This window comes from Macrotis lagotis, chromosome 2 (assembly GCF_037893015.1).
Source record: "Macrotis lagotis isolate mMagLag1 chromosome 2, bilby.v1.9.chrom.fasta, whole genome shotgun sequence".
Lineage (NCBI taxonomy): Eukaryota > Metazoa > Chordata > Mammalia > Peramelemorphia > Peramelidae > Macrotis > Macrotis lagotis.
The window spans coordinates 239,588,123-239,601,986 of record NC_133659.1 but is presented as its reverse complement, the minus strand read 5'-3'; the positions used below and the strand labels follow the sequence as shown (position 1 = coordinate 239,601,986).

General features: G+C 38.4%; 1 protein-coding gene across 1 annotated transcript; it reads right to left on the bottom strand.

Annotated features, from left to right (window-relative positions):
• Positions 1–123: 123 nt before the first annotated feature.
• Positions 124–3,302, bottom strand: COPS6 (COP9 signalosome subunit 6). The gene is made up of 10 exons (XM_074225290.1): positions 3,189–3,302; positions 2,834–2,959; positions 2,331–2,462; positions 1,953–2,041; positions 1,443–1,505; positions 1,292–1,339; positions 1,051–1,165; positions 871–963; positions 615–715; positions 124–445 (listed from the first exon to the last, which is right to left on the bottom strand). Exons 1-10 carry the CDS (start codon positions 3,247–3,249, stop codon positions 305–307), a joined length of 969 nt encoding a protein of 322 aa, XP_074081391.1. The 5' UTR covers positions 3,250–3,302; the 3' UTR covers positions 124–304.
• Between the last annotated feature and the right edge of the window lie 10,562 nt (positions 3,303–13,864).

The window sequence follows — 13,864 nt, the reverse complement described above, 5'->3', positions numbered from 1 at the left end:
CCAGTTATGGTTAATTCCTCGGGCTTCTCTCAAATCTACCAAAGAGAACCATGTCTTCAGTTCTTCTAGTGGTATCTTTGGATATAATCTGAAACCTAATTCCTTTTAACAGAGAGGACAGAATCATGGGAGGGGGTACTATTCCCCATTTATTAACAATTTGTGTGGAGGGAAGCTATGCAGGCTTGAGGGCTTCTCTAAAGAGGAAATAAGCCACTTTCCTGCCTCTGGGGGTAATTGTTCTTCAGTGAAGCAGATCTCTGCCCTTTGCTCTCAGTTATTGTGAGGGAAGGGTTGCTTCCTTCTAGAAGAAAAGTCCTCGCATTCGTCTCCCGATGCCTTGGCGATCATATAGGACGTTGAACTTATTTACAAACTGGTTCATTGTGTTGCATGTTTTCGTGATGGTGCCAAGGTAGGCCATAAGCCCAACATCATTACATTGCTAGAAGGGAGGGGGAGAGACAAAGCCTGGGTTACCTTCTAGCCACCACTGTTCCCAAAGCCTGCAAAAACTGTACAAGGGTCAGATGGCAACCAAGTAAGGCTAAAAGGCACTGCCCTGCATTTTAACACTAGTGAATCCATTTCCCAGCCCCACAAGTAAGACTCACATCATAAAAGTCTGTCTTGAACTTATCTGTGCTAAGCACAGGAAGGCAATGACACAGAGCATAGGCTTCACGAAGAATTTCATGATTAAAAGGAACCTCTCCTGAGAAGATAAGAGAATGAAAAGTGTGAAACATTTATTTCCAGCCCATTCTCAGATTCTGCTGGTAGGGTATAGGCTTTATGCTATTTGTTTCCCAAGGTTCTATTCTGGTTTAGAGAAGTCCTTAAACAGTTAAGAGATGAATTTTGTCCTACCTGCTTCAGAAGCCTTGACATATTCTAAGATAAGCTTGACCCGACTGTGCAGCATCTTGATGGCACTATGCTGTGCTATTAGGTGCTCCGCCACTATTACAAGGAGAGGATCAGAAGTCATATGTCCTCACCTTTCAGGCTCAGAACAGTAAACAACTCTCATCATGTTTCTCCACTTACCAGTAGAGTTCTCTCCACTACCTGTAGCTGTCATTCGAGCTACATGATCCACACCAATCCGCTCAGCTTCCTCTGTAGCTAGTGTGTAGGTCAATTCAGCAAATAGCATTGTTGCCTGGAGAACAGGTTATCAATGAGGAGGGAATGCTGGAGGAGAATATCACAAGCAGAGACTAAAGTATAGGCAGAGGGAAAGGAATGAGTTGTGGCAAAAAGAAAAGCCTTGGACAAAAAAAATTACCTCTCCATTGATGATGTCGATGACCGACTCAAAAACACTGACTGGCAGCTGTTATGAGAGATAATGAGTCAGACAAAGGAGAAAATAGGACTGACAGTAAGGAATAGATGTACTCAACTGACAGGTCCAACCTGGAGACTGGAACACTCACATCAGTGTGCTTGGTCATGGGATTTAGCTTCAGAAACAGAGGGCTCTCAATGATCTCACACACCTGGGAAGAGAGAAGGGAAGTGACTATATAGCATAAGAGTCATGGAATAAAGAGAAGAAAATTGGAATCTCCTATTCTAATCCCCTCAATTTTACAGATGAGAAAAAAGTCCCAGAGTTGGGATTTCAACATCTAGTGAATACCATTTGCTAGACAATGGCTATATGTAAATTAGGCTTTTAGACTTATGATCTAGTGCCATTTCTATAGCATATTATCCTGTTTCCTAGAAATCCTATATCCTCACCCCTCTCCACAGAATTATATAATATTAAAGTTGGAAGCCAACCTTAGAGATTATTTAGTCCAATTTATTTATAAATGAGTCTAAGGCCTTACAAATGAATGTTACCTTAGAGTCAGAACTCTGGTCTTTCAAGTCACTAGAGCTCTATCTGCCCCACATCCTTCTTAACAACTCCTGTGTAGTTGTCTTAGGACTCTTACCTGCTTATGGACGTGGATGTCAGAGGGATCTGGTGGACCCCCTGTGGTATACCAACCTAGAAATTCCAATTCCTTGAATACCTGCTTAACTGAGAAAAGGAAAAGGGGCAGAATGAAGCATCTTTTTCTTCATTCTGCTTTTCTTGCCTGAGTCTTCCTGGCATAGGCTCTTTCCCAACAAGTCCCCAATGCCATACTAACCACTCCTGGATTTCTATATAAGTGATCATTTTTACACTTATCTTTAATTGGTAGGTTCCTGTCTTTAACCTAATATCTGATTTTCTAAGGATTATGGTCTCACCCTTTCCCTTCCCCATGTCTCTTGCCCCTCCCCCTCATCTATCTCCCCAACCCTGGCAGCCCCTTCCTTCTCACACTGCTCTTCTTTGGTGTAGTAATATTCTTTGTCAATGATGATCTTCTCTTCCACCGTGTGGGACAGCAGCTCAAATGAATTCATCACCTCAATATTTCGTCCCTCCTGTTTCCCGATCAGGGCCCCAATCACTAGGAAAGGAATAAAGACCAGATAAAAGCCATCATCAATCACTTTAGGAGGACCCAGGGTTCATAATGATTCATGGCTGGAAGGATCTTTTAGAGATCCATTAGCCCCCAAACCCTAATTTTACAGATGAGGAAAATGAAGTCTATGTAGAGTTGAATGGTGGGGGTTCACAGATTACAATAGGAGCAGGGAGTCGAAGTGCGGGTTTCCAGCCTGGCTCTGGAGGAGGCCACGGCATTTTCAGAAAACCGGGGTTTCCAGGCTAGGGCATTTAAGGAACGGGGGTGGGCGGGGAGGCGCGGCACCCCACCCGGGCTCGGGGAAGCGGCCCCGGGGGAGGAAGGACGCCCTGCTGCGCAGGCGCACGCACCCTGCACCGGCCGTCCCTCCTGCGAGCGCATGCGGATCCAATGGTCGGAGATGTTGAGGATGACTAGAGGATGCAGGGCCACGGACACGCTGCCGGTCACGCCGGAGGCCATCACGCTCGGGAGCACTAGAGGCCGATACACACAAAGCGACACACGCATGCAACAAACACACAGCGGGCCGGCGGCCCGAGTCCGGCCGCCTCCTGAGCCCAGCCTCCCGCCTCTCACCACATAAAGGGGCGCAGGTAGTTTTTATTTTTTCCTTCTGTCGGGGGTGGGGCAGGCGGCTCAAGGAGTGGGCCATCTCCTCTAGGCCTCTGTGCCCAAGGGGCCTCGAGAGGCGGACCCCGTTACCTGCGGCGTCCACCTCCATCCCGCTGCTCCCGCTAGCACCGTTTGCAGTCGTCGACGCCATCTTGCCGCCGGCCCGAGCCGAGTCCCGGCTTTCCCAGCTTCCGTAGGGGAACCGGCGGCGCACGACGCATGCGCAGTGGCTCGGCGGAGGCGCGAGCTCTTGGGGCGCCGGCTTGACCCTGGTCCTGGCCTCTTCTTCCGCGTTGTCGTCCTCGTTTTAGATCCCGGCTGAAAGCAAAGGTTCCAGCCGGAGGCCGCGCTTTCGACCTTGTTTTTCTCAAAGAAGCTGAAGTTTAGCCTGGGGATTTAGTCGCCTCGTATTTGGGACTTTCTGGATAACGGCCCCCCCACTTGGGGGGAACGTGGCCCTGTGGAGGGGCATAGCCCCAAGGGGAAACTGTGGCCCCCGCAGAAAAGAGATCACCCTGGGGTGCAGCCTGGGGCTTAACTCGTGGCCCTTCCTCTCCCACATCTCGGGACGTGGGTCTAAGCTGAATGCGTGGAGACAAATCATATCCTTAAGGAAAAAAATATGTGATAGCAAAATTACATAATAACATGTTTTTTTTTAATTAAAAGTCTTTGTTCAACTTCCACAATTCTTTCTCTAGATACAGATAGTATTGAGGAGCTCTTTTAAAATAGCCGTGCTGTAGTGGGTGGACTTGTGAAATCAGGCAACTGTTTTGGAAAGCAATTTGTAGCTATGACCTAAAGTTACTGATTTGCAAACCCTTTGTCGCGGTGATAACACTACTAGATCTAAACCCCAGATTAAAAGGGGAAATGAATTATCTGAACAAAAATATATAGGGCAAAAATCTAGAAATTAAATTAAATTCTCTATTAGAGAATCCTAAGTAAATTGTGCTGTGTAGTGGAGTCTTAGCCAACTCTTCTTGACCCTATTTGGGATTTTCTCGACAAGGTATAGGAGCACTTTGCCATTTTCTTCAGTTCGTTTTACAGATCAGGAAACGAGGCAAATAGGGTCAAGTGACTTGTCCAGGGTCACAAAAGTATTAAATGCTGGAGTAGAACTCCAGTCTTCCTGACTGCAGACCTAGTGCTTCATCCGCTTTGCAACCTAGCTTTCCTTAGGAAACTGGGAAGATCTCTGTGAACTGAAGCAGAGTGAAATGAGCAGTGACAACACTTTATATGATGTCATCATTAAAAAAACCAAACAGCTTTGAAATACTTAGAAATCTAATCGATATAATAATATAAATATACTATCTCCTGCCAGAGAGGAGGTGATGGACTTAAAATACAGAATGACACATTTTTTGAACAATGTGGGAATTTGTTATGCTAATAATAACTTGCACTTATGTAGTTTTAGAGCCCCAACCAGCAGGGGAATTAATTCAGCTCAGGAGAAAAATGAAATGTGTACACGGGGATGGGGTTGCTAGAAGAAAACTAGCAGAGCCATTTATAGTGTCAGAATATTTAAAGATAAAAACCACATCGTTCACATACAAGAAAAATAAGTCAGGCTGTGCTCAAGGCTGAGACCCTTGGCTCAACATTTTCCCAGGAAGACTTTTTCAGGCAGTTTTTTGTTACATGTAGATAAAACAGGTCTATGGAGAACTTTTGCAGGAGGGTCATCTGAGCTCGGAGTAAGTCAAAGTAACCTCATCCTGAACAACTCTTTTTTGTTTACACGACAAACTCACAATTTGCCTGACATGAAGTTTAACCTGGGTTATATGATTCTGGACACTTTTGATAGCATATATAATACAAGCTTTGGTTACGGAATAAAATACTTTGACAAAAATTCATCAAGAGAATCAATATAAGACAATTGTGTAATACTCTGGGCCCAATGCTGGAAGAGGGTAGGATGTTGAAACCACTCAATTATCTTTTCAGTTACCTTCTCAGGGGTTAAGTCTCGCTGGGAGGCTTCCTGAATGTTTTTAGCCAATATATACAAATCAATATCAAAAGACACAGTAGAATTCCTAAACAATCCATTAAGGTGATTCCTAACCTAAGTGAGAAAATCTATAATCACATTGCAATTATAATATCTCTATTGCATCCCTATGTTCATTACATTTTGTAATACATTAATCAAATGATAAAGATCTTCATTAATTCTCTTCTGAGCCTCTAGTAGCATTTTCTGCCAATTCTTGAATATATTTTGCTTCTATCTTTTCCTTATTCATCACTTCTATGGACATAGTTATGGATGTAGCAGCTGCAATAGCTGCTGTAACACTTAATATTCCAAACACAATGCAACTCACACATCTCTGTAGCCTAATTTTTATAAATATCTTTTCTAAAAACTCATCAGCAGGAGATGTGTGTATACCAGCCTTCTACCTTAGTGAGTATTATAGTAAATTTTGGTTATCTTATCATAAAAAGCATCATCATCACTTCATTATCTATACATGCTCAAATAATGCAATTGTAACTGTTAATATTATACTCCTCTTGGTAAAAACATTACTTGTACAAAAATGTTTATTATTACATATCTTATGTAATTTTATTCTATCATACTTTATTTTTCTTTTTTTCTTAAGGTATAATTTCTCTCTTAACTGAGATCAATGTATGCCATGGAAACAATGTAAAGACTAACTGAATGCCTTCTGTGAAGGAAAAATTGTAAAACTCAAAATAAATAAAATCTAAAAAATAAAAAATAAAATAAAATTGATTAGAATACTCTTAAAAAAATTATACCCCTCTTTTTCTCAACTAATATTGACATTTTTGGGAGTTTTTTTTTTTTGCATAGGATATTTTGGTCAACATAATATTCTACTGTATAAATCTTATCTCATCCATTGCTGCCACAGCCTTCCATATCTCTAAGTTAGCTAATCTAATTTCTGGGTATATAATTGGGTTAATATAGCCAGGAATACTCCATGAAATACCTTATCATGAAAATTCCACACTTGTGACAAAACAGAATAGAATGTTCACATTTAAAATTCCAAACTTGTAAATTTAAACAAGGCAGTTCTACCTTTTTCTACCTTCAGTTTTTTACCATCAGTACCTTCAGTACTTTCTAGTAACAGAACTCCTAACATTTTTTTTAAGGTTTTTACAAGGCAAGTGGGGTTAAGTGACTTGCCCAAGGCCACACAGCTAGGAAATTATTGTCTGAGGTCGAATTTGAACTCAGGTCATCCTGACTCCAGGGCCAGTGTTCTATCCACTGCACCACCTAACCACCCCATACACCTAACATTTTTAAGGTCCTAAATGCTCCCATGCTATAAATGTTTGGATGAATTGAATGATTAGTTGTACTTAATATAATACATGGTTTGACAGTACACTATTTACAAAAACATACAGGTGTCATACTATTTAAGCCAGAAAAATTATACCTAACTTCTCTTCTCAGCATCCCTTCTATGATATTTCCAATAGTAACTCTGTTATATCCCAAATAATTTGCAGCTTCCCCTATCAATACAACTTCAGCCATCCTTTCTTCCCATTATGTAGTAGTTACCCTGGAGGGTTTTGAACATAAGTCCAATATTCAGTTGCTTTTACAGATCCCATGATTAATGTAATCATCACAAGTTGTCCTATAAGTCCATGTCGCGCTCACCGTTTGCATGGTCTGTCCTTCTCTTCTTATCCTTTCTTTTTCAATTCTTAAGTTATTCATTTTCTGTATTACTCGATTCAGCTGGTCTGCACAGTCTGATGTTTCTTTCTGGTACCCAGACAGTTTCTCCATCTGTGAACAAAACAGAAGCATACCCTCTACCCCAGATTGGTAACTGATCAAGTCTTTTCCATTGTCCATCCTTAGGGTCCTTCCACATGACTATGCCCTTCTCTTCATGTTGCATATCCTTATTAAAATATCTTTTTGTAGGTGTTAATCTCTTCTCATTCAATTTTAAAAAAATCATGATATATAAGGCAAGATTTATTTTCTTAATTTTTCTATTGTCCCCACCCCCCACAGAAGGCAGTCTGTTAGTCTTTTTTTTTTTTTTTTTTTAGGTTTTTGCAAGGCAATGGGGTTAAGTGGCTTGCCCAAGGCCACACAGCTAGGTAATTATTAAGTGTCTGGGACCGGATTTGAACTCAGGTACTCCTGACTCCAGGGCTGGTGCTTTATCCACTGCGCCACTTAGCCGCCCCTAAGTCTGTTAGTCTTTACATTATTTTCATGGTATACAATGATCTAAGTTGAAATCATATCCTTAAGGTAGAAAAATAAAATTTAAGGGACAGCAAAATTACATAATAAGATAACAGTTTTTTTTTTCTAAATTGAAGGTAATAGTCTTTGGTCTTTGTTCAAACTCTACAATTCTTTCTCTGGATATAATGGTATTCTCCACTGCAGATACCCCAAAATTGTCCCTGATTGTTGCACTGATGGAATGAGCAAGTCCATCAAGGTTGATTGTCACCCCCATGTTGCTGTTAGAGTGTACAGTGTTTTTCTGGTTCTGCTCATCTTGTTCAGCATCAGTTCATGCAAATCCTTCCATGCTTCCCTGAATTCCCATCCCTCCTGGTTTCTAATAGAACAATAGTGTTCCATGACAGACATATACCACAGTTTGTTAAGCCATTCCCCAACTGAAGGACATTCACTTAATTTCCAATTCTTTGCCACCACAAACAGGGCTGCTATGAATATTTTTGTATAAGTGATGTTTTTATCCTTTTTCATCATCTCTTCAAGGTATAGACCCAGTAATGGTATTGCTGGATCAAAGGGTTTGTACATTTTTGTTGCCCTTTGGGCGTAGTTCCAAATTACTCTCCAGAAAGGTTGGATGAGTTCACAACTTCATCAACAATGTATTAGTGTCCCAAATTTCCTACATCCCTTCCAACATTGATCATTGTCCTTTCTGGTCACTATTGGCCAGTCTGAGAGGTGTGAGGTGGTACCTCAGAGATGCTTTAATTTGTATTTCTCTAATAAGTAATGATTTAGAGCAATTTTTCATATGACTATGCATCACTTTGATTTCCTCAACTGTAAATTGCCTTTGCATATCCTTTGACCATTTGTCAATTGGGGAATGACTTGATTTTTTTGAAAATTTGACTGAGTTCTCTGTATATTTTAGCAATGAGTCCCTTGTCAGAAATACTAGTTGTAAAAATTGTTTCCCCATTTTCTACATTTCTTTAGATCTTGGTTACAGTGGTTTTGTCTGTGCAAAAGCTTTTTAATTTAATGTAATCAAAATAATCTGGTTTGTTTTTAATGATGTTCTCCATCTCTTCCTTGGTCCCCTTTCCATAGACCTGATAGGTGTACTGCTCCTTCATCTTCTAGTTTGCTTATAATATTGTTTTTTATGTCTAAATCCTGTATTCATTTTGATGTTATCTTGGTATAGGTTGTGAGGTATTGATCTAATCCAAGTTTCTTTTAAAGAGGCATTCTGAGGAAATTTATTATGAGACAGTCTAGCTTACTCTTCTGCTAAGCTTGTAAGGAGTAGAAGGGTTAAGTGATTGACTCTATGATTCAGGGCAATCCAGGGTGGGAATTTATATGTTCAATAAAAAGGAATTGTATCTATTTCTTATAACTTCTTGTAATTCTTCAAAGAGTTGATATAATTCTTCATCAGTGCTACATTTAATAAAGGCTGTTTCTATGTGTCTGATCACATGATATTTATACTTACTATCCGTAAAAATGTTAAGGGGTTGTAAAGGGAGTTTGTAATTTTTTTCTATTATAGCATTTATGCTTGGACCTACAGGTCTAGAATAAGGTCCATCACATTGTTTAAAAATTTCAGGGAACCCAAAGGGTCTTAACTTCTGATATTTTCCCTCTTTACCTCTACAAAGCAATCAATCATTAATTCCAGACTTTGACATCATTACAGTAAAAATTGCTTATATTGACAAAACTAGATCACATAACTTTTCAACATCTTGCTCATCAGTAAGTCACCTAAGGTTACATAATTTTCAATTTCTCAATCATATTTCAAAATTCCTCACATATATTCAATATTATTGGAAATAATTACAGTTAAGCTATACTTCCCAATCTCTTATACATTTTTTCTGAGTATACCATCTTGCTTCTATTTATTTTTTTTATTTATTTTTTTAATTGAACATTAAATTCTTAACCTATATGAAATATAAGGTTTCCATATTGACATCTCATTCTCTTAATGTTAACCTTATAACTGAATATCTTTTACACACAAATTTCTTTTACATCTGTTTTATAAGCTTATTATCCTTTTATTCAAATATGCTATTTTCAAAAAGAAAATAAGATTCTTTATGAATTTAGCTTTCCATAGATATAGTAATTTCACAAACCCAATGTAAATCTTTTACCTAGTTACAAGATGCCTGTGTTACAAGATACATATATAATTTCTTCTTCTTAAATGACAAATATTAAATAAGCTACTTTGATCATACATATAAATATTCCCTTTAATAAATACTAGGTAGAAGAACACAGCTTTTCACAAACTCTCTGAGCCAAAAAAGACCTTGAGAGACATAACCTGTTGGCAAGGTATTCTCTAATTTTCTTACAGCAAATGTTTACAAATGTGATGGATGATACTTCATTCATACTTTGTTACTGTAACACAATTTTAAATTCTCAAAAAAATTCTTTTAATCTGTTCTTATACAAAGTTTACTAATTATATATAACACATTTCATTTTAATGTATATTACCTTTTCTCCCTAAAACTTGCAATACCATAAACTCTTAAGACCAGATGTTTCTAAAAATCTCTTTTTATGATAACAAGATTTTTTTATAGTCCTCTTAATAATCTGATAGATTCCAAAACTCATATTCACAGTTACCTTAAATTATTTTCCTTTTCAAAATATAAGTCTGAAAATTCTTCTTATGTGTTAGTGCTATTCTAACTTCTCAGTGCTCTAACTTAAAAGAGCTTCTACCCTTACTGATCAACATTTTTTAAAATTAAAACCTTTAGGAATATTATATCATATTCAAAATTGTATATTTTTATAAATCCCTTAATTCAGTTACATGTATTTTCAAATTACTTTGTGTAGATGATTATTAGCCCATTGAAGAATTATCTAATTGAAGAAACAATAATAAGGTAATAAAAAAAATTAACATTTATCTAGCAATTGCTTTCATATCAAACTCTTCATAATATGGAATTTATTACTTTCCAATCAATTCACTGCCAGTTATGGCAAAGGTGGCAGTCTAATGCAATTTTCAAATTACCCCAGCCTCATTTAAACACATCTCCATTTAGACTTATAGCCCACTATACTTTCTTCTCTTCTTACATTGATTTGTAAATCACTTTTCAAAATTTCCAAAATCCATCTTATATTTATACAAAGTCAAACCTTCTCATATTTACTTTTTTCATGCTTAAACCAACTTCCATACTTCATAAATGGTTCAAAAACTCCAATTCTTACAGAACCCATTTCTCAGACTGAACTACTTACATATTCCCTTAATGTACTCTTCAATTATTCTCTTCCATAAACTTTTTTATTAAGACCAGTTGAGAAAAAATAATTTTAGGGACTATTTCAATTTCTTCTAGGTCCCTTGTAAGTATAATTTCCCAAATCAGTAAGTAAAACTTTGTTAGTCAATCATATCAGAAAAGAAACAATAGAGAATAAGAAAAAAACATAGAACCCCTTCTCCCCCCAAAACAACATAATTTTCAGGAAGATTTCCTGTGGTGCCAAATCATGAGTTTTTGGAAAAAGAAAAAGGTCCAATTTTGAAAAGAGAGGATGGAAAGAGTATTGGCCAATCAGAACACAAAGACATGACAGCAGGCCTGACCATGCAGAGACAGCTAAGAGCTTTGTTTTGCTTGTATTTTAAAACAAACACATATAAAACACATAAACAGAGTCAGAGCACACTCTGTTGTACACTATACATTTTTCCATACATATTTAACACTTCGTGATTTTAGCTGGTATAACTTTTGAGAAGGCAGTCATTCAAAAATCCCTCAGCCTAATTGGAATATACCCTTCTTCAGCTAGAATAATCCAAATAACTTCTTATTAAACGAACAGTCCTAAGTCTTTTATGGGGGGGGGGGGGTGATCTTCTGTTCTTAAATCCTCACTTGTCTCATAATTTTCCATAATAACTAACATTATCAGAATCTATATTGATAAACTCCTGAAGCTATAATTGTTCTGGTAAAAGATTAATGATTTAATTTCCCTATTTTTGGCATTTCTTTGTAGCCAAATTATATACTTAGAATTAACCTGACTCTCTTGTCTTTCTGGATTTTACTTCCCCAAAACTTTCTCAAATTAAAATAGCATTTCTTTCTATGATTTCTTTATTTAACATATTTGAAAATGTACACTCTTTCCTGATTCTTATAACTCCAAATAAATTTCCTTTAAACACTTGTTTATCCAAGTCTTCATGAAGTAATTCTCTCTCTTTAAGATAGTCTTTTTACCAAAATCCTCATTCTGATAACTTCGAGATAAGAGCCAGAAGTGCAAGCAAACAAGCCAAAGGTGGGGGGGGGGGGGGGGGGGAAGCAGGATCATTCTGGCAGAATCACAGTGAAGAAGAGGGGAAGAGAGAAAGTCAACAATATTTTATCATATTAATATTCATTTATCTGTTCACCCCACTGTTCTTCAATCATGTAGATTCAAAGTACCTTCTAATCTCAATTCTCCTTTCCTTGGGAACCATGGAGAATATTAATAAACAGTCTGCAAAAATTTTTCTATTTGTTTTTTTTTTTTGTTAATTTCAAAGCCCTTCTCTATAGCCAGTTTCTTTAAAAATATGTGTCATTGCCCTGGCTTCTTTATTTCTTTAGATATTTCCTTCCCTATTAAACCTGTAGTATTAGGTTGGAAAAAATGAAAATAAAAGTCATGCCATAATCAGCTTTCTCATCAAGCCTCTCATGTACCTTATTCGTCCCAGTACTTTTGATGGCTCCACAAGGGGTTTCTTCTCCTGAAAGACTCTCTCAACCTCAGGACGGTTTCAATACGTTGATCGCGCCCCGCGTTAAGCGTGTCAAATATTAGAGCCCCCTGACCAGCAGAGGAATTAATTTGGCTCAGAAGAGAAGTGAAATATGTACACATGGGTGAGGTTGCTAGCAGGACAACTAGCAGAACTGTATATAGTCCAAAGAGTCAGAATATTTAAAGATAAAAACCACATCACTTCCATACAAGAAAAATAAGTCAGAGTATCCCAGGCTCTGCTCAAGGCTGAAACCCTTGGGCCAGCATTTTCCCAGGAAGACCAGATGTGTCTTTATCAGGCAAGCAGTTTTTTTGTTATGTGTAGATAAAACAGAGATCTGTGGAAAACTTTTGCAGGCCGGTCACAAGAGCTCAGAGTAAGTCAAAGTGACCTCATCCTAAACTCCTCCAGTGATTCTCAACAATGTAGTGCTTTAAGGTTTGCAAAATACTTTACAATTGATCTCATTTTATCCTCACAGCAATCTTGGGAAGTGGGTGCGGTTATTATCCTAATTTTGCAGATGAGGAAATTGAGGGCGATATTTCCAATTAAATGATTTACCCAAAGCCACACAGCTGGTGAATGTCTAAGGTCAGATTTAAGACTAAGTTTGTCTGACTCTTAAGTCAGGAGCTCTAATCCATTGTGCTACCTGACAGCCACTCATAATTACTGACTGTGAATGTTTGTTTTGAAAGGTTTTTTTTTAATTGTTCAGCAGGGGATTCTGGGAAAATGGCACAGTAGATCAGGAAATTCCAAACTTTCCAGATCAACTCCACTAATAAGTAAAAAACAAAACAAAACCTTGGGGTGAAAACTGTGGTAAAATGAACAAAAGGTGCATCAGAATAGTATTCCTTCTGGGACCACCAGAGAAGACCTAGTATTTCTTTAGGGACTACTAGAGAAGATCAGAAGAAAGATCCCCAGGATTGAGGTTCTACTGGCCAAGTGAAGTGCAATCACCTCCAGTCTAGCTCCCTAAAACAGTAAAATAAGAACCCTAGGGGCAGCTGAGTTAGGAGGTAGGCTCTACCTCAGCCACAGAAATTTTCACCTCCTGAACTGTGTGGGGAGTCAGTGTCTGTGGGGGGAAGAGAGAGTACCTCTGTTGATGAGGGATGACAGGTCCACTTGTGCAGGTGAGATGTGTCCTGGGCAAGAAGGAACTAGAACCTGGTGAGTGCAGAGGCAGTGGCATCAAATGCTGCTAGCTGTTGATACAGGAGAACTGAGGTCTTGGTCCCAGATCAGAGGGGTGAAGTGAAAGTTATGGCCACCGGAGGGTTCTCAGGAAATAAGATCATTTTCAGTTATGATTTGGAGGGGGAAAGGAGTGCATAGATTGGGCCCAGGACGAAACTCTTGAGGTCAGAGACACCACCCCCAACACCACAGGTCTAGAGCAGAATATAAGAAAAAGTTGCTAATTTTTTTTTAAATGAACAGACAAAGGAGAAAGAATCCAACTGTGAAGAGTTACAATGGGAATAGAGAAGACTGGGTTCATCTTCAGAGGAAGAAACTAAAGCAAAAAAAAAAAGCCTCTTCTACCCCCAAAGAGTAATATCAAATTACTACTTGCTCAAATAGAATTCATAGAGGAACTCAAAAAAGACTTTAAAAATCAAGTAAGGGGGTGGCTAAGTGGCACTGTGGATAGAGCAC

Excerpts from the sequence above, each read along its gene's own strand:
- COPS6 (XM_074225290.1), bottom strand. The coding sequence starts at position 3,249 with ATGGCGTCGACGACTGCAAACGGTGCTAGCGGGAGCAGCGGGATGGAG. Across the intron at positions 2,463-2,833 it reads GGAGGGACGGCCGGTGCAGG|TGATTGGGGCCCTGATCGGG; the intron begins GTGCGTGCGCCT and ends TTCCTTTCCTAG. Across the intron at positions 964-1,050 it reads TAGTGGAGAGAACTCTACTG|TGGCGGAGCACCTAATAGCA; the intron begins GTAAGTGGAGAA and ends TCCTTGTAATAG.